The 21,737-nt window shown below is 32.1% G+C and overlaps 1 protein-coding gene across 2 annotated transcripts in view; it reads right to left on the bottom strand.

The window, feature by feature from the left end:
• The window catches only part of LOC119651012 (sex determination protein fruitless), an 852,573-nt gene continuing 830,836 nt past the window's right edge, over positions 1–21,737 (bottom strand). Inside the window, exon 8 of one of the 2 annotated variants that reach the window (XM_038054311.1) lies at positions 1–2,708. In XM_038054311.1, the coding sequence (XP_037910239.1) occupies positions 2,227–2,708 (482 nt within the window). In that variant the 3' untranslated portion in view covers positions 1–2,226. Of the gene's footprint in view, positions 2,709–5,978; positions 12,034–21,737 lie in introns of those variants that run through there. The other variant, XM_038054314.1, reaches the window with a different exon arrangement.

Here is a 21,737-nt window from a genome sequence, read left to right as displayed (position 1 = left end):
TATTTGACTTAAATCGGATAATTCTAAGTATGTTAGATAAAGCGTCAAATTTCGATCACAAATACGACATTTCTTTTTTCCCAACCCAATATATAGAGGGAGGCCTCACTTATACTCCAAGTGAGGAAACTGTTGTGAAGCATTTTGGCAACTTTTCCGTTATCAGTTAAAATTTTTACCTGGAAAACATATATCGTATTTCGGGAACCATTTGATACCCTTTTAAGTTTAGGATCTTCATTCTTTGGGGCACTACTACGTAGGTCGCTGTTAGCCAAAAGCCCGGAGATCCGTGTCTTGTTTGCGTAGCGGAAAAGCATCCCACAGGGTCGAAAGGTATCGCAGGGAGTCCCAAAGTGAGGTGAAAAGATCCAAACGACCCCTCCATTATTAGCTAACAATGGACATTGCGCCGCCTAGTTAAGAAAAGTTTAGTTTAACGTTAAATTAAAAGGTTTTGGGACAAGCGTCTATATTGTTACCTTTACTTACTTTTCTGGAAAATTGCGAGCCAGGATCACCTCGAGGAAGCTTGTCATATCTTTTCCATGGAATTTGAAGGAGGTACACAATTCTTTCAATTTTTTTTTTCAACGACAACCAGTTTAAATTGAAAACAATGATCAAAGTGATTCTGTGGAATTGTGACCGTGAAACAAGGCAACTACTAAGAGGGGATATTTGAAGTTCTTCATGTAAATTCCAAAACGAATTTATCGACCCCCCTCCCCATCCTTCCTTCTGTTTGGATATACGCTCCACTGAAATTAGGTTATATAAAAGTTCGAAAAAGGAAATGGCTTCAAAATGATGTGAACTTAGTTTTTTCTTGTCTAGTGGACGAGCTCTTCAGACTTATAAAACTATTTCAATAATTAATTATATTTTCTGCATTAATTGTATATATCGACTTTAATTAAAGTGAAATAAAAAGAAAAAAAAATGAAAATATTAATTAATATCATGAATACACATTTTGATAAAATTTCCTCTCTTTTAAAAAAATAAAACTTTAATGAAAATATCTAAAAATTTAGAAAATTAAAATTTAACATTTCAGAATAGAAATAAAATCGAAAAAATTGTAAAATGCGAGGCGAGACTTGATTAAAAAAAATTAATTCGTTGCTTAAAACTTGATTTGCATTAAAAATTGATAGATTTTCTTTTCTTTTTTGGCCAAAAATTAGAATACTGAAAAGTATTCATCGTTAAAGTTTTAAATTTTACATATCGTTGTTATCAGTTTGTAAAATGTTTATTTAGTTAATGAAACCTTGTTTCAATACAATATCAGTTTAGATAAATGAAATATTGTAACCCGACATATGTTTGAGGACAGCAATTTTCTTTATTCTGATAGAGAATTTATAATATTTCCATTGGCAAAGCAATTGTTTCGATTTTAGTAGTGATATATGATGCTATGCCTATGATAGTTATTGAAATATTACAATTCAAATTCTATTTCTATTAAAGTGTGAAAATGTCTGATGCAATTTCTTTTGTTTGATTATGTTTAGAAAAATAGTGATTTACAACGATATAAAATTTTTGTCAAGAGAAAGATGTGTCTTTTATTTTGCAACAGGTCTGTGAGTCATTGTATTTTATATTTTTAGTTTTATTTCTCTTTTCAATAATAATATTTTTCGTTATTTTTAATAAGCTCATTAGATCTTTATTTACTTTTATTATTATTTTAAAGTGACTGTTTCAAAAGTTCATTTCAAGTTAAAAATTTAGGAAGTTTATTTTATGTTTTCTTTTCTAATCAATTTATATAGAAAAATGTGTGTATTTCATGTACCTAAAAGTTTGGTATTATATAGAATAAAATTCTAATTCATATTTGCTACTTATTTGCTAATCTTAAAAACTATCGTAATGAGGAAAAAAGATTTCCATTCAAAGTCCTTATGCAGCATCTTAAAAAGTTTCTAGCATGGATTTGACCTTTCATTTTTTTGAACTTGAAAAACTTAGTAGAATAACAAAAACTTGATTCTCTTTTTTATCCTTTTTGGTAAATGCATTGGTTACACGTGTGTGTTAAGGATAAGATAGGATCTCCGGAAATTATCACTACATTTTATTCCCTGGCAGGAAATTTCGGTTACGATCATTCGGGTTTATGGGTCAGCATCCTGAACAAGTCTATCTTACGCCTTGGCACACCAACTTTTCGTTTTTTTTTTAGTAAAATTTTGCCTTCCGCATTTGTGTTTAGCTTAATTTAAGCAATCTTTCTGGGTGTTTCACTCGTAAATGTGAACGCAATGTGTCGATTCTGCTGTAGGTGGCCGGGCAATATGGACACATGGATCGTTGTGCTGTATGAGAGTGATAGTGATGCCATCGATTGGTAACTTCCTTGCCGCAAGATCTGCAACGCCACATGGTTCCAGGATCACGAGAAGGGGTGAACATATTATGATAGGACATCTGATGATGTGAATTGGCAGTTTGTGCCGTGGTAGAGCCTACTGACGGAGTTGATGGTGTCATCTGTTGATGATGCTGATGGATATTCCCCGTTGAGCTGCTTCGGTAGTGATGAGATAGGGATGCTGGAACATGATGCGAATGCTGTCCCGATAGATGATAATCGTTGCGTATTGCAGCTGATAGTTGCATCGGAGATGGTGGGGGCGATGATGAGGAAGTTGTCGAAAGCGGTGTCGTAAGGTGTTGGTGTCCCCCCGGCCCTGTAACCAATAAAACACACCAATAGGGCGAATCAGCCCGTACAGGAAGACAGAAAAAAATAATGGAAAAGCAAAGTGATAATGTCTTTGAAAAATCAAACAAAAATTCAAAACAAGAGCGTAATTTCTTAAATTAAATAAAAAAAAAGCATTTACACTGACTTCTTAGGTAATAAAACGAATATATGTGAAAATGTTTTAAATTCTCAATGAATAGGACTATGCATAAGCTCCCTTTCCACATTTTCTAGATATAATTCGTTTTGCTATAAAAAAAAAATCATTTAAAATGTGTGGCAATATAATTTCTATAAGTTCAAAGTACGTTCTATCTACCTAAGGATTATTAAACATACATATATGTATATCTCTCAGGTTTAGATGGTTCAAAAAGCTGCTCTGTTTGTTGTTTTTTTTTTTAGTAAAAATATAAAATAACTGTTAAATTTAATGCAAAGTTTTAACGAAAAGTTATATATTGTTGCATGATTTGTATATTTGAGCATAAAATCAATTATCATTTCAAATAAATTCCACGCCTTTTAAGATTTCCAAGCAAGAAATGAAGAAAAAGATAGAAGTCATACAGATATCATTTAAAAAGAAAAGACGATTGTATGAGCATCATGCTATATGGTGACATTAAATTGCAAACATAAATTTTATATTATTGTAGATTTGTTGATACATTAGAAAATATGCATTTAATTACTTTAGACTGGTTTCTATTACGCTGTTTGCTAACGGCTATTTATTTTTCGGACATTTCATCTGGCAGATACGCATTGACTATCTCAATGAGTTGCTTTTTAATATATTTCACAATTCAGGCAAATACAAGGCTTTGTATGCCGAATAAAAGAACGGAGGTAATGTAGAATTTATTTATATTTTTTTCGAAAAAGAGAAATAGCATCTGACGAACTAAAGAAGGGCCAGCAATAAATTCTTGGCACCATGGTATGAAAAATGTCCTACTGTTTAAATTGCAGTAGATTTCAGTGGAACTAAAACAAGTATCCGAAGACAGGGAAGCGAGAAAAACAAATACAAACCCTAATTTTTGCAACTACGTTGGAAGTACTATTTATATTATATATTTTTTTTTTTCTGGCAAACTATACTTTCTGCGAATTAAGAACAAGGATTCATTTTATTATGTATGATAGTCATCATTTTGCTTTTTGGCTCATTCAGCGTTTCATCTAGATTGATTCAACCAGCTGCAGCTTGGCAGACTTCTTCACTACGCGATTGGATAGCTGCTCATTTTTTGGTTTTATTCACTATTTTTTTTCCCCCAGATGCGTGCGACAGTTATAAGAGAAGATCTAACTAATATTCCTCGACAGATTCAAATTTGTAGTTAGTATGATTTTAGAGGTACTACGACAGCACACAACGATAGTTTCAATGATTCGATTTCTCAGGTACGTAATGTTCAAACAATTTATATTTCTTGCTTGGAATGCATCATAGACCATAAACATAAAACACAAAAATTACGGATTAAAACATTTAACAATACTTTAACAAGTCGATCTTATACACACCTAAAACGATACGTAATTTCTGGTAATTTTCTTTTTATGTCGCGTTCATTTATTAAATTCAAATAAATAATCGAAAACAATTACGATTAATAGAAAAATTAAAGAAACTGTGTCTACATTTTGCCAGCATTGTACATATGTATATCAATGTCGTAAGGAAGGAATGAAAAAAAAAAATGTTTTATAGTGTAAGGAACAAAACCATTAAAGTTTGTAAGCATATTCTTATTTCAAAAATATTCCAAGAAAACATTAAGAAGCTTTGCTAAGTACATGTAAAATTATTAAGAACTGAATGATAAACGATTTAGTTGAGCAATAAAAGTGGAGGCGTAGAGACAATTTCAGTTGGAGCAAATTTAATATAGTACTTTCCTTTGAGACATTTTTTGTTTTGTCTTTCTTGTTTTCATTGTTTGTTTAACAACTCGATAAATTGATAGAAATGATAATTGAACAAAGCAAATGACAGCATACTGGTATTTTATGAACCTTTCTTGTTTTCAAAATCATAAAACATAAAGAAATAATAATTAAAAGTTTGAAATTAAATTGAAAACCATTTTGCCATTATCTTTATAGGGCCGGGGGAAACTTTTCAACTAAAATTATGTTTACATTTATAGTACTTGTTTTCACTCATGGCAGTTGTATTGCAAGTTTTCATTACGCTAAGTTACAATAATTTGAAATGAATAGTTGTTCTTAATCTGGAAGCACATAACATATTTAATTGAATTCATGATTCTACACGCAGTTTTTTAAGTATCTGATATGTGAAATATTGTATGATTATGGTAATATTAAACTAAAGATCCAGAAGTATTTGGAATTGAGTTTAAAATATAATACAATTTGTGATTGTTGAAAAGAAACAGGAGAAACTAAGAATTAAATAAGTATATAAGTGAAAATACAGGGCCAATGTGATTTAGTAATTTTTGTTTAATTTATCAAAAGTCCTTATGGACTTTATGAGAAGGAATAGAGTTTATATTTGGGAAAAAGTAGAATATCTGCATCTGATAGAGTCTGAAACAAATTACAATGGAGATTTCTACTCGCTTGGAGTGGAGGAAGCAAATAACTTTTGAGTTAAGATCCACTAAATAAAGACACTCCCCCTGTAGTGACTTATGATAAACTAAGTTGATAATTTTTTTTCAACGACGCGAAAATGACGAATAATAAATCAATTGAAATTAATGCAAGAAGCATTAATCGCAGTACTAACAGAAGGCCATATAATACTGTTAAAACTTTCTTCCATTCAAGTTTAACAGGTTCAGAAAGACAGTTTTTGGACAAAAGACTAACAATTCTTAAATATCACTTCAACCGAATTGATTCTAAGCTGTCTGCTTTCGTATTCTAATCTTGTTAAACATCAAAATGGATTTTGATCCATAAGAGGTTTTCTGATTCGACGTTTCCCTCCCCTAACAATGAATTAACACAAACATTTATGATATCATTGAATGATTCATTTTTTCATTCAGATTAACTGCATGATATACACGAATCAGGGTTATAGTGAAAGAATAGTTCTTCAAACGACAAAAATAAAGAATTTTATTTATAAAATCAGGTAAAATTCGTATAATAGAAAATACAAATTTTTGTTTTTTTTTTTTATAAAATGGTTTACTTAGTAGTTATTGAGTGTGTTTGTGTGTTTTAAAGTATTTGTTTTGCATTTAGGTATCATTAGTTTTTATTTTTTTTAATTTGCTACATGTAAATGATGCTGTTTCGGAAATTGAAAAAAGTTTCGTTAAAAATCAAAAAAAGAAAAAAAAAATGTTAGAAATTTTAAATCAATATTTGTTTATAAATATTTCAACATTCAATCGCTAATGCGGATATTTTTTCATTGCAACGTTTAAATTAAACATCATTTTCAGTTTCGTATTATTTTTAAATGAAATCTTTTGTTTTTTTTTTTTATATTGTTATTATTAATAGTAATACAATTAAAAAATAAAATAACTAGTAATATTGCACGTTCGGTCCGATTATTTTTTTTTTATATTTTTTTTTGTTGCGAATAGATTATAGATTAAAATTATGTTTACTGCGTTTATGCCTAGTTTTGTATAATATATACTTTTAGGGCTTTCATTTACCATTCTTCCATACCTTTCAATTAGTTATGTTTGGGAGGTCTAGCACCATCATACCGTACTTGGTTTTATCACATTCTTAGTTTTTCTCTCGTCTACAGCATAATAAATATATAAAAAAAACCTAATTCGTTTGTTATTTAAGAATCAGCTAACATCTTTTACTGAATAACTGCCGATAGAAATGTGAACATATTCAGATAACAATCTTTTAGACTTTTGATGAACACAAAAAAAAAAAGTGGAAATATATGCACCAAAGTCATAATGAAAGTGATTCAATCTTTTCTTTTTTGCGGCATTAGATATGTAACAAAATTTTATTTAACCAATATCGCATTTTATCCGCACCCAATTTGTTGATCGATGCATCATTGTGTTAGGTACCCAATTGATATTTATATATTTTGTTTTAGTTTGTAGTTTAACCGAAGTTTTTTTTCTTTCCGAATTCATTGTTCATTGCTTACAATTATGATTTTAAATCTCCTCAGCATTGTTATTGTTATAATAAATTAACGATAGATTGCAAATTATTATTGTGTTAAATAATTAATTACTAAAAATAGACTATCTTAAACGAATAAGAATAGAACCTATAAATATTAACTAATTATTTTTATGCCCGCTTCTTATATTGCATTCTGTGTGTGTAATTCGTGTGTTGACATGAGTTAGTGATTAATTTATACTATTTATTAATATGTATAGTTTGTTTCTGATATGCATATGAAAATGGGTCAAGTCCAACGTTTTAAATCAGAATGATCAAATTAACTTGAATTTTGGAATTAATAAATTCGCGCTTTTTATTAATTGAAGTTATTTGGATTACTAGTATTTTTCCATAGTCAAAATTGCTGGCAACATATTATATATTTGATAATATATTACTAAAGTATTTTTGAGTTCCGTTTAATAGGACATTTAAACATATCCTTGTGAAGTTTCATAAAATATACTCTGGTATGGGTAGTGACAAATGAGTATTTTAAAACGATAAGTAATATTGCTATTACTCAATTATTATAAATTGTTGAATCTCTGTAGATTAGCTAGATAAGTATCAAAGATATTTCCTAAAAATTTAAGTTTGTTAGCTACACATTGTTATAACATTTAACCTGAAAGCAGAAGCGTAGTACTCCTCCTTTCTTGAACGAGTAATTCATGGTATTGGAGTTTTGCTTTCATTATTGAATTTGTGTTATGATTTAAGGAATGGAACACAAAATAGTTGAATTTAAGCAATAAAGTGTTTCTATATGCTAGCACGAATTAAAATGTTGACAACTTGGAACTGAAGAGAACTGCATCTAACGAAACTGACCCTTTTCTATGTGATTTTGAGTAGTATATGCATTTCTGCATTATTTCGAAATTATATTCAGTACTAGGCAATAACAGCACGGTATGGAACTACTATGCATATGCGTTTTAAAAATCATTAAGTGAAACATTAGGATTAGGAAAGTTATACAGATAATTGTGATTGACATAGATAATAATTTTAAAAGAATGACATGCATTTTATTCAATTTGTATGTGGACTGAACGAAATGGAATTAATGAGAAAAGGCAAAAATGATGATATTGTAGATAAAAAAAAATGACAGCGCAATAACATTTGAATGCTCGTAAATGCATACTATTGTTGTAGATTTGTAGTTCTATGAATAATATATGCAATGCAATGCAATATATGCAATGCATTTTATTTCCATGAATACATTTGTATTCATATGTAATATAATTTGTTTTTTTTTTATTTAGATTTCGCCTAAACAATGACTAGAACATTCAGTTTATGTACATATTCTAATCAAAGTTCCATACCGACTTGGTTACAAAAGAAATATATTATGATGTGAATCTCTCATCTGGTACATACAATCGAAAATAATATTCTTAACAAAAAGTATTAATAACATTCTTAAAAAATATAATTAAAATATTGCATATAGGTTTGCTTGCTTGTATAATATATGTATAAAATATTAATCTTCAATTATACGTTTATAAAAATAATAATTAACCAATATAAAATTAAAAAACGTGAAATCAACATTTTTATAAAAATATATAGTATTAATTTTTTTCATTATAATAATTTCAGTTTTTGGTTGTAAATATATAGTTTTATATATAGATTTATATTTCTGTAATTTCTCATCTTAACCAAGAATATTGTTTTTTTTTTATTAAATATTAATAACAGTTAAATAACGTGCACTTACACTTAAATATTTAAATTATTCTATTTAAACTACATAATCTTGAAGAATTTATCATAAATTTTCTTTAACCATTCATAACATCATTTTGATTTAATTGAAAAATGATTGCTTAAAATGTTTCTTTTCTATTTTAATTCAACGTTAGTGATTTCATTATATATATATATCTCGAAGTATGCTCAACACAAATATAAACAACATTAGTTTTTAACTGCAAACAGCTGTTTAGTCGCTTTTTTTATATACAAGTGAATGAATTCAATTTAAATAATTGATCTTATAAAGGTTTCATTTCATCTATTTCTTTTTTCATTTATGCCTTTTTGATGTCATGATTTTCATGGTGGCATTTTTTTTTATCATAAAAATATTGATTTGATTGAGATGTTTCAACGATAATTGTATCTTTTTCTTTTCATGGAGGAATAGTAGATTAATTTATTCGTATTATTTGAAAATATTTTAAGATAAATTTTGAAAATCAGAATATCGTTGTTAAACATCTCATTAAAATGTACCGTCCTATTTGGGATTGATTACTATAAATAATCCCGCTTGTGTCTAAGATTGAAGGCCTCAACTTTAAATCTTTTTTTTTGTTCTAGGTTTTCTCGTAATAACAAAATTGAATCATGCTTTGTAGAACTTACTGAATGTATGTATGTATTACATGCATTGTTGGAAAAACATTAAGTACCTGGTTCGAAATAATTGAGTTTTATTATAGGAGTATTACGCGAAATAGTATGCCATCGAAATTACTGTTTATTGAGACCAAATTCTGACGGAGTTTTTACTTTTGTTTGGAGCGAATAATGTGGATTGTATGGCTGTTCATGCATGGGTTAGAAAATTGTCAATGTCAATGATGTTTTTCAAGAAAGAGGGGTATTTTCTATCGATTGCAGCTTTAGATTTGATTCTTGCGTTGGGGAGCAAGTGGAGATGAAAATCTTGGTGTGATAGTACGAATATATTGTTTAAGATAAATGATGGGCGTTTGGAAGGACCTTTTTACGAAGCACAGTACCATTTACGCGAATTTATATATAAAACCCTCTGTTATTTGCCCTTAATTTGAATGAAAACCTCAAAGCAAACCTCGTAATATGAAATATGAATTTGAAACTATGAAATTAGAAATATGATTGGATGAAATTTGAGCAAAAAGCGAATGTACCAATAAAAGGTTTGTAGGTGTGTTGATCTTATTTGTAAGCATTTTTTTCTAGCTTAATTGGTACTAAAAAAAATTGCAAATATAGTTGAAATCATCAAGATATCGAAAAAAAAATAGATTCAAATATAACTTCACGGATATTTTTTTTACATTCATGATAACTAGTTCAGATCATCTGAGTGTAATTACGCGGTATTTCCAGTGATTAATTAGTTGAAATAATAAAAACTTGTTGGTTTGGAGGGAACAAGTGGTTCCCGAAATATCTATATTTGCAAAATATAAACCAACACTAGCGAATAAGAAAAACAAGTTTTTATTATTTCAAATAGTTCAGATCAGTTGGTTCCTTTCCTCAGTTCCTATTTAATGATTGTTAGAATGAGTACTTTATAATTTACTATCCGTTTAGAGTTTCGGATTTATGTTTACATTCATCGTCAGATCTTTTTCATTGAAATATAAGATGCATACATTTATATTAATGCCAATTCAGGTGGTTTCCTAAAAATGGCTCTCGTTAGAGCTTTCTATTGCAGAGTCAGAGGTATTTCGGAGAATCTAGATATTTTTATGTCAATAATTCGTCTAAAGTTCGTTGAAACAAAACAAAATCGATAAAATTCAATATTTTCAACAAATCAATTTTAGTGGAACATGGTTTAGTGGTTGGTTTCAAGCACCTTTGGTCTAATTTTCTGGTCCTGATAAAAGATATGATAAATATTCCTGAATCCCGTAAAAAACTTGCGCCAAATGAAAGAATAATTCTAGTTTGTGCTACAACATTGACGATTGTCTAACAATCTCCATCGAAGGACATTCAAGATAATTTTAAGCCAAATTAAAATTTTTTTGTTAATATCCACATAGATATCCTGGTTTCGATATATTTTCGAACAAATTCAAAAATTGGCATGATGGCTTGGCTTGAAATGGGGTTTCTGTGCGTCTATTGCATTTTTATATCATTTATCGATTGTTCAAAGAATTGAAGAAAGTGCCTTTGGTTTTCCTATCTGATCTCGGCATGTCACTAATATATTATATTGCACATAGTGTTCTTTGCTAGTAACGGTAGTGAGCTTTATGATGAAAAATTGGTTTTTTGTTTTAGACACAATAATAACACTTTGGTTGCGCTCTGTGATGTTACTGCAATTGCTCTAATAATAACTTTTCTTATGGACAGATATGCTTATGTACATACATTTATTGACTACTGTATTTGGCTTACCAGTTTACTCTGTTCAACTGTAAGTAATATGTAGGTTTACGAGGATTGTGGAGATATTATTCGAACCGGTACTTAATGTGAGTCTTACATTTTGTTTTTTTCCAATTATTTAAAATAGCAATTTCAAAGTTAGTCTAAAACTGTAAATATATATGTATAATTTTAAGTTTCTATCTAAATTATGCGCCTTCTAAATGTGTCGTTGTTATTATTACTTCCTGTTGTTGAAATATTTGGCGATGTTGACTCTAGCTCAGTGGAGGCAAATATTGTAGGGTTTGATGAAAGCTTCCTTGATGATGATATTGATGATGAATTCGATGGAGGAGTAGATGATGGAAGTAATAATGTTGAAATTGGTGTTGATTCATTTAAGTTGGCATTTTCTGAAGGTGCTTGTCCTTGTTCTCCCGTTGAGGTAGCGACCACTCTAGCAATTGTGCGATTTTCTACAAAATCAATATCATCCTCATCGTCATTCATAATCTCATCATCATCGTGACTGTGATGATTGTGATGGAGGTGGTTGTGGTGGTGGTGATCGAAATTCCATAAAAGCGGATTCGTTGCTGAGCTTAAGATGTTTGAATAATTCCAGCTCAAATACTGACCGTATCATTCGGACGTTGAATTGCTTTGTGATTGCTGTTGGGCGGCATTGAATGCATTCGCTGCGGCCGCAGCAGCAGCTGCCATAGCCGCTTGTGATGCCGCTGCAATTTGTGATGCAGTAGGCGATTGCGATGCAACAAATTGATTATCGAATTTTCTTGTGTCCGGATTATACATGGGATGTTTGAATTTGCAATGTGTCCTTAAATTATCACTACGCGTATATGTTGCCCGGCACAATGGGCATTCAAAACGTCCCGGAAAATGTACATGATAATGATTACGTATATGCGTTACCACTTTACCGCATAACTTGCATCGATGAAGATTGCATCCACCAGATAGACGTTCAAATGTCAGCCGCATGTGCCAGGCCTTCGAGCCTGCAACACATAATATACGCGAAAAGAAAAAAAATTTTTGTTGGTGATTCACAAGAAATGAAAAAATTATAATAAATTATAATAAAATTAAGTTAAAATTGCAATAAATAGGGAAATGATGATAGTATGGAAATAAATAAATAAAAAAAATAAGTTGAATCAAATTAAATTAATTATTTTCTTTTGTGATTTTGCTTTAGACATTTTTTTCAATCTGCTCTGTTTTACTTCAAGAGACAAAATTTCTTGCGTGCGCTAAAACTTATTTCACGATTTTCATGTGACATTGTTATGTTTTATTATAAGATTTAGTTAACATTTGTACAATCACGTATACCCATTAAATAATAATATTTTTTAGTGGAGAAAAGAGAACCCTATTTGAATTAGAATTGACAAAAAGGTGTTTAATTGGAAAATTAATAAAAGTAACAAATATATATTCCACTAATCATAATTTGTGAATAACAACAACCACTTTCTATTCACAATGAATGCATAGTGACCATTGAATTTTTTCGTAAAATAAAAATGCTAATGTTCAATTATTGTGTTAAAGAGTTTTTAATTTAACTCGAATTTTATATTGTAAAACTTTGTTAAAAAAAAAAATCCAGATGGACATTAAATCTAGTTTTCAACGTAGACGTTATAAATAGTAACATAAACTTTATTACATATGTAAAAAGGCATAAATTCGTATGGCGAATGTGTGTACATAAGATAAAAATTCAAAACCAAATGTAACTAAAATGTGTAGTGAATAAAAAAAATTTATATAAGATTGGTGAAAATTCAAATTATTACAAGTTATATAAGAAGAATAAAAGAATGTAAAGTATTAAAGTGAACGGTATAAACATGATAATACAAAATGACCACCAACCAGCACCATAATAAAATTATCTGCATTATTATACTCTTTCATTTCAGTTTTAAATTCGTATTATGTGTTGTGCAACATTTATTTAAAATCTCAACCCCGCCTTAATATTAATAGTGAAGAATTATGTGTTTTATTAAACAATATTATCCATAAAGATGAGTTAATACTGATGTTGGCATTTTTGTCGTGTGTATTCATCTTAATTTATTTTTCAGGCAAAAGCATGTACAAGGTTTCAATTCCCGGTAGTTTACACTATCAACCGGTTTTATAGTAATCGACCGGATGTTTGATGATCTACGACTTCTTATGTTTGGCTAAATGAATACTTAAGGGGGTGCATAATATCTAGAAGGTTACGTCAGTCAAACCCGTGAATCTGTTACCAGAATATTTACATGAATTCTATTTTCTCTAAGGTATCGCAGATGAAAGTGGTGGGAGACTGAAAAAAAGTGCTAATTCTTGGCTATAACGCCGGATATTGTTGCTGAAATAGTGAAGAAAAACAAATTAAGGACTTTTTCGAATTGTTTGGGGTTGATGCACTTGCTATCCGGTATTTCAGGTCTAACGAACCCTATTGGCGACACGTTGCTATTCAGTTGTTTTGCACTAAATCACAAAATCTATAATTCGCCTCGTTGAGAAATAACAGAAAACAATTTTAATGGTTTGCCTGATCCTTTTCTTTTGAAACGGGCCAAATTAAAAATACACTAGCATTTTTTTTTGTGTCAATAATAATGTGAAAGACATTTGTAGAATGAGCCGAAAATGAGGCGATACGGTTCAATACATTATTTTGCAAGAAGACTCTATGTTGAGGAATAAAAAGAGGTTGTAGTTAATCCCAGAAATAATAATACAATTTCAATGTACAACAAATCAAATTTTTTTTTCTCTGGAATCCATGACCAAATTTATGTGCTAGGATTTACAATAAAACGCTACTCAGTTTCATAATATGCCACCAAATAGCTTCAATGAAAGAAAGTAACTAAAATAATTATCCGCATTTAATAAAGGTTGATTGTATTTTTATGAAAATAAAAATAAATAGAGTTTCATGAAAAGCTGTGCATAAGAGCAGAATAGTTTTGAATTTTTTTTTTCTTAGCAATGAAAGTAGAAGTAAAAGATGGATACGAGTATATATATATAGATTTCGCATGAATGTTCATGAATAAATATTTTTCATATATAATATGATGATAAACATACAAGTGGGTGTCCAAAAAGCTAATTCAAATCCTCGAACAATAGCTTCATAAAGGAGAGAAAGAGTGAAGTTAAACAGACAAAAATATTTGACTACTTAAGACTGAGATTATATTTGCAAAGTGAAACTTAATATCAATTAAACCATGGATGTAACTTATGAAAAAAAAATTAAGAAATGCAAATAAACTTAACAATCGAAATTAGGAATAAAAATATTTGTTTTTTACACGAGTTTTATTCTTAGTTTCAATTAATATTTGCCAGAGATAGTAGAGGAGGGAATACATTTGAAAGTTTCCTTTCTATTTAAGGAAAAAAACTATAATATTAGAGAAATGTAGCTTTAATTTTAGGACAATTCTAAAGATAAAAATGAAATTTAGGGCAAAATCACAGCATTCCGTACCTGGAAGTTGAAATCTACAACATTGTTCGTTGTTGATTGTTATATTGCTAATTTCCAAGTTAGGATCTATTCACCATGAAACCATATGAACGTAATCAAAACAATAGAAAATAATCGAAAATAATTCAATAAAATGATCGATAAGACACTTGGTGAAGGAAAAATTCAACCACGAATATCTATTTATTACTTTATATAATTGATTTTATTTTTATTATATGTTTCTATTGAATAATTCATTTAGCATTCATCTTTGAAGGTTATTCTAATAATTTTAGATAATTTTTCTGATATAGCATTTCTAACGTTTATTACTGAATCAAATAATATTATTTAATATATTTTTTTGTAAGGACATTTTTGAAATATTTCATAGGAAATAAGATAATATTCTGAAAATGTTTCACAGTGCAATTTATAATTATTATGGGAAGCCCACAAAAAGAACAGGAATACCCGTCTTTCTTAGCAAAAGAATAGACTTTATTTAAAAGAGAAACTAAATTATTGGAGAAATACTTTAACTCATTTCTAAAATATTATATTAACAAATTTCTAATAATGTATTTCTTCGCCTTTTAAACGTTTGCACAGTAGATTGTAGATAAAATATATATTTTTCTTGGACAACTTTGACTCGAATAATGATTTTTTTTTCGGAAACTATGGAAGAATTATGCGAACATTGTTATTTTATGCGAATTTTTAGCTGCGTAGATCCTACGGACGCGCCTGGGGAGTGAGTATCGGAAATGTTATATGGTTTCGAAATAAACTACTCGCATCTAACAATGTTTACAATTGTACATATTTTTGGGGGTAAAAGAAAACTGTATTCTCACTACTATAATTCTACTTCAACTGCTCTACTTCAGAATCGTTTTGTACTAAATTTTCATTCTTCTGATTCGATTTAATCTTCTCTAGTTTTAATGCATGAACCACTTTTTTTTCGTAATTATTATATTGAATTGTTCATTTTCATCGTATTTATTATATATTTTGTATATGTTATGGTTGCTGTTAAGCATATATAGTTATTTGATTTTATATTTATTTCAAATGAAAATACATGCTCTTTCCCTTGAATTTCCACGACTGTTTTTAGATTTTTTATTTGCCGCTAACATTAGTCAGAAAATTAAATTAAATTAAATATTTAGTTGGGATTCTATAAAATTAAAGGCAACCGTGCATATTCTTGGGAATGTTAAACGGCAACCTGTCCTGCCTTTTTACAAAAGCTCAAAGTTATTTTTCAAGTATTTACATTTATATAATGTCCGAAATGATATTATCAGACTTGTTTATTGCTTCACGATTTCCCTCCTAAGTTTATATGTACGTTTCTATATTCAGTTTAATTTTTTATATATGTAGAGCAGTTCGGAACACGCTTCATTTAATCCTTATTTATTTAATATATAATCATCCTGTCAATTGATACATATTTCTATTTGGGTATTACATATAAATTGCTTTTAATCGTTTTATTTTTCTGTTTGTTAAAAAATATATGATTTGGTATCTAAGGTCCCATTTGATTACGTATTTTTAAATTTAATATAAATATTTTTTTCATTTTTACACGTTTTTTTTTGTCTAATTTACATATTTAAGGTGGTTGATGTTCTCCCCATATAATTTTGTACAATAACAAGATAATGTGTTTTCACCAATATATTTACAATAATACTTTTCCGGTAAACACAAAATGTTAAGTTCAAAAGCTTATTTTCAATAATTTTGAATGCTTCCAAAGTAATACTGGATCGACATTGTTTCACAATGGTCATTATCACATTTTCAGAATATTAAGCACAAAACTGACTCTTTTTAGGAATTATATAAATTTATAAAGTTTTCATAATGCTGCTATTCGCAATGATAAGACTAGTAGCAAACCATAGTACGGCCTTGTCGGGGTCAGGATAAGGTTTGGTCCTTGATTGATTATTGTTAAGGTAAAATAAGTGATAAAGCATAGATTTACGATTGTATCGTTTGTCTTTTCGGTTCTTTGGCAACATATGTAGGATTTTGGAAGAAATGTTTGAGTTATTTGGTCGAAAAGGTGCTAAAAAAGCCTGGAATAATTTTTGGAGATTTGATGAGGAGCATGGACAATTTTTCAAAAAATCAAAGCATTTAGGTTCCGACAATTGGGATTTTCTTTAAAAACCGACCGAATCATAGAGGATAGAAAATTTATTTTTACAAACTTTTCTTATGAATTCTGCTTCGTGAACAAATTAGTTCTTTTGCTATAAGATCTGGACCGACTTATTTCTGCCCGATTATTTTCAAAGGGCACTTTTGTTTGAAGTTTTTAGTTCCGATAATTTACACGTGGAATCTGCACTGGACTGGACTTTTTGAAGCCGTCGTGAAATCAGCGAAACGACAATTAAAATGTGCAGTCTATGAGACGGTGGTCACCACGACTTTTGAGGAGTTACTACGATACTTTGTGAGATTGAAGTCTGTTTGCTGTTTTCGCTATCCAATAATCCAAAGGATATTGAAGCATTGACTCCTGATCACTTTTTAGTCCTAAGACTTAAACTGCGACCCTACGACCCCACGGAATTTGCAAAGTGTTTTGGAGAAAATGGTTTCAAGAGTATTTACACCACACACGTGTCTTCGTTATCCACCCTGTGCCACCAGTCTTTGAAAAAATTAAGTTGGCTCAAGAATCCTGTTGAGCCGGCTTAGACATCGGACCATCAGAAAGGCATGTCTTTGAAATCAAATTCTTCTAAACGAAAGCGACCCACATTGTTATTGCTTAATTCAAACTCAGATACAGCGAAGAGGCTGAAAAATCAAGAGTGGCCAATGCACGTGTACCCCGTCTCGCAATTTACACCATTTAGCTGAGGGTGGGCTACTGTAGTTCTTATGTATTCTATCTTGAGGTCTATCCTCTACTTTCGCCAGTGAAAATCTGGATTTCTATCACCAGTAACTCAATTCATGGCAGACAAAAGCTAGTTCGCCGAAGTCATTCGAACTATGATTACGGGAAACTTCTTCTTCTGAAGAGACTCCGGTATAGCATCCTCCCCGATCCTTTGTCATCAGTGTTCGCATTGATATAAATTGGGCCTCCATTTCCTCATGTTGACGTTCATAGGATCATCCGTGGGTACTGCTCGCACTTGTCGATGAGCATTTGAGGAAGAGTTCGCAATAAGCTCCTCGAGCTTTTCGAGCTCCCTCGCCAGGAAATTATTGTCACCAGGGCATATCACGTACAAGAAACAAATGGGTCGAACTGTAACGAGTCGGTGAATGGGCAGAATGACCATCCGAATTGAATATGTCTACTTGCGAAAGCAGGATTATTCCAAAAATCAGAAAAGTGATGAAAGTTGACCGGGTCCTTCTGTACTGAGCGCAAGCGATCATCTGTGTCGTCAGCTCTTTTGGAATATAATGTTACCAAACTTGTTATTCCCGTCTCTCGTATTGAGTGTATTGAATTGAAGGACATCTTTGTCAATTTCCCAGGCCTCCATTGCCCCGAGATAGACAATCCAGTACAAGCTGTTAAGAGTCGTTTCGATGTGACATGATGAACGTAAAGGCCTGCCTATCTGACGATTCAACTTAAATGGTTGGACTGGTTCATCAGATGTCTGACCGGAACATAATCAGTTACTGCTTCGAATTGTGGACCTCCTACGTGCGCTCAAAATATGCACTGGTAACAGTACGCTGAGTCTGAATAAATGTTTTGACAAATATCAGTTGCTGGAATTTAATCTTTTTTTTTTTTCGTCTTCTGCATTGACACTGCTCCAATGTTATGTTGACTTGCATCACAATAGTGGACAAAAGGTTTCGTAAAATTGGGCTGTTCAGAACTGGTGCTAAAGAGAGACTTGGTTTATAAATGTCGAAGGGCAAAGTATCCCCCTCAGCCAACAAAGCTGATGCTACTTTTGAGGCATGTCTGCCAACGCTGGAGTTTGAAAAAAGCGAAATTAGGTACAAATCGCTAACATCACACATATGTATGCCAAGGAACCCCGGAGGATTTCAAAATCGGCCCAAATCGTATCATTCCCGAAGATATATTTGAAAACTTACTTTGAACCGCACAGTTTTAGCGTGCTTTGAATAGGCTTGTTCTATTTCCCGAAGACAACGCGGTAAAACGGTTCCATGGTGGAACACAGACCTGCAGAGACTCAGGAAATCAACCAGACGACTTTTAAATCGTGTTTGCAAAAGCCATAAGGATGACGACTGGTTAAACCTCCGGAACTCACAGTGTGAATATAAGAAGCTCATAAAACGTTTGAAGCGGGACTCTTTTACAGCATACTGAAAGGGACTGGAAGGAAGACGGAAAACTTCCATACTGTGCAGAGTCCTTAATAAGGATGAGTCGGCCAAGTTGAACTCTCTTAGAAACACAGAGGCTATCGCCAGCTCCGTAAAGAATATTGATCCTGGCTCTGCTGGTGTTGGTCGAAACCTCAGAACGGTGTATAGAAATAGACGTTGGTTTGATTGTCCAAATCCAAATAAAACCACAATGGTATTATTTACAAAAAGAAGGAAACTGAATGGTCCTTGCTTTCCAGAGATGAGGGTACAACCCTTCAACACTCCGAAGAAGTGAAATATCTGGGAGTTATTCTAAACAAAAAGCTTCTTTGGAACAAACATTTAGAGATAAAGATGAAACGAGCTCTCACAGCTTATGGGATGTATAGGCGGACGTTTGCCTCCATATGCGGACTTAGGCCCCACGTAGTAATATGGATATATGTTATTATAATTAGACCGATGTTTGCTTATCCTTCCTTATTTTGGTGGGTTAAAGTAAAATAAAAGAGTTTACATAGCAAACTAGCCGTACTGTAAAGAACTGTGTGTCCAAGTATTACTGGTGCCATAAGCATGACATCCGGTGCAGCTCTAAATGCATTACTCAATTTTCAGCCCTTGGATTTGTTTATTCAGAGCACTACAATGAGAGCAGCTCATAGACAAATTCGATTAAATCTATGGGGAAACAATAGACGTGGGGGGGGGGGGGGCACAGAGCATTGGAACAGTTATTGGGAGAACTGAATCCAGTTTTCGCAATTCCTTCTGATTCTGACATCTGTTTGGTAGAAGATATAAGGTTATCTTGAAACGAAGAAAAAACTGAGTCGAACCAGAAGAATCCGTGTCAGGATATACTGACGTCTTCCACACCGATGGCTCAAATACAAAACAGGGTTCTAGAGCAGAAGTCTACCTCTCGAATAAAAACGGGAAGTGGACTTTCCCTTGGGACAATATACCACTGTCTTTCAGTCTGAATTGTATGCAATCCTGAGGGCGGAAACCTGCATCTGGATATGGCCATTACGGTATGTACTCACATAAAGATATCAGAAAAACAAATTTACGACAATTCAAACGTGTTGGCCAAGGAGTGCTTTAAGAAGGCCCTTTAGCTATTTCGTTCGGTGTCTCTATTTCAGGCTTCCTGAAAGGAATCCGGCCCGGAATTTTGTCGGTCAGGTCTGAGCAGCCTTAAAGTATACCACACGATTCCTGGTTTCGACATGGGCGAGGATAAAACCAGACTTTTTGGAAGCTCTATTAATGATGTCAACGAAGTGGGAATTGAAACGAAGTTTAACGTCGAATATTACACCCAGGTCTTTGAGGGAGGTCAGTAGTGAAAGGGGTGGTCCACTGAAAGAATAGAAAAAGGATGTTGGGGAGGATTTAAGCGAATAGCACATCCGTCATTTGTTAACATTCCGTGTTAGCTTGTTGAACGAACACCAACGGACTAAATTATCAAGGTTCGACTGTAAAAGAGCACAGACGAAACACACAATTTAAATTCGTCTGCGTAAAGCAAAAACAGGGCAGGTGAGGATGAAGGCGAGGCCATTGATTAAAAACAGGAAGAATAGCGGGCCAAGTATAGAGCCTTGGGGAACACCAGAGGAAGGAGAGAAGGAACAACATGAGTAACCATGTAAAGAAACTTTGTAGGAACGGTATGAGAGATAGGAGGAAAGCCAGGAGATGACTGAGGGAGGGAAGTCTAGTAATGAAAGTTTAGAGAGGAGAATGTTATGGTCAACGATATCAAAGGCTTTGGAGAAATCGGTGTAAAAAGCATGTACCTCTTGCCGTGAATTAAAGCATTTAGCAAAAAAGTTGGTAAACTCCAGAAGATTTAAAGCCGTAGATCTATGTTTCACGAAACCATGCTGCTCTTTGACAATGAGGTGACCGAAGTGCGCGGTCAACCAGTCGTTGACGTATCTTTCCAGGATTTTTAACCAAGAGTAGAGAAGAGAAATGGGCTGGTAGTTCACAGCAAAAGAAGGGTCTCGGCTCTTGAGGAAAGGGATGATAAGGGCCTCTTTCCAGAGACGGGGAAAGTAGAATTCATCTAGACTTTTGTTGAAGATTATGCTCCCCCCTGTTGATTGAATATAATACATTACTGACATTTTCAGCCATTTTATGATTTCAGCAGAAAGAAAGTTTTACGGAAATTACGTTGAATGACTTCCAAGTTATCAGTTATCTAGAGCTAAAAATATCTGCTTCAGCCCTGTCCCCATGGTGTTCAAATGTATGATGTATAGAATAATAAGAGAGTGATTTATCTGGAGGTTTCCCAGTTTTGGATACCAACACAAAGTTCTGCCAATTCCATAAGGTAGGGAAGATCTCCTTTGCAATGCATGCTCCCTCAAATGCAGTTAACGTGTTCGGCCTTGCCTTTACCGCGAGCACTAGTGCTGGTCTAGGAAATTATAGTTGTCCATATGTTTCGGTGTCTTTATCGCATTTGTATTCCCAAAATACCCAGCAATCATGTGGTTTAATACGAGTTTTGGGAAAATAGTTTCACCGTGGTAAGCAGAACAGTTCCACCTGTAATTTTGCAATGGCGCTTTGAATGGGTCAGGGGATTATAGTACAGCTTTCCCACTAGATTCTACTCCCACCTCCTCATAGTAATTATAGGGTAATGCAGTCGATGGGAGAGGGTGAACGAGGAAGTGCTACAACGGAAATTAGTCGTTTTTTACCCGATACGGGAAGGAACTCAGTACAAAAAACCAACTATGCAAGCAAGTGAGAGAGAAGATTCGAATACCTACCCAGTATCGGTCATAGAAAGTTTTGAGCAAGCAAGCACCCGGT

This window comes from Hermetia illucens, chromosome 3 (genome assembly GCF_905115235.1).
Source record: "Hermetia illucens chromosome 3, iHerIll2.2.curated.20191125, whole genome shotgun sequence".
NCBI lineage: Eukaryota > Metazoa > Arthropoda > Insecta > Diptera > Stratiomyidae > Hermetia > Hermetia illucens.
Note: the sequence above shows the minus strand (reverse complement) of the source record. Positions and strands in the feature narration are given on the sequence as shown.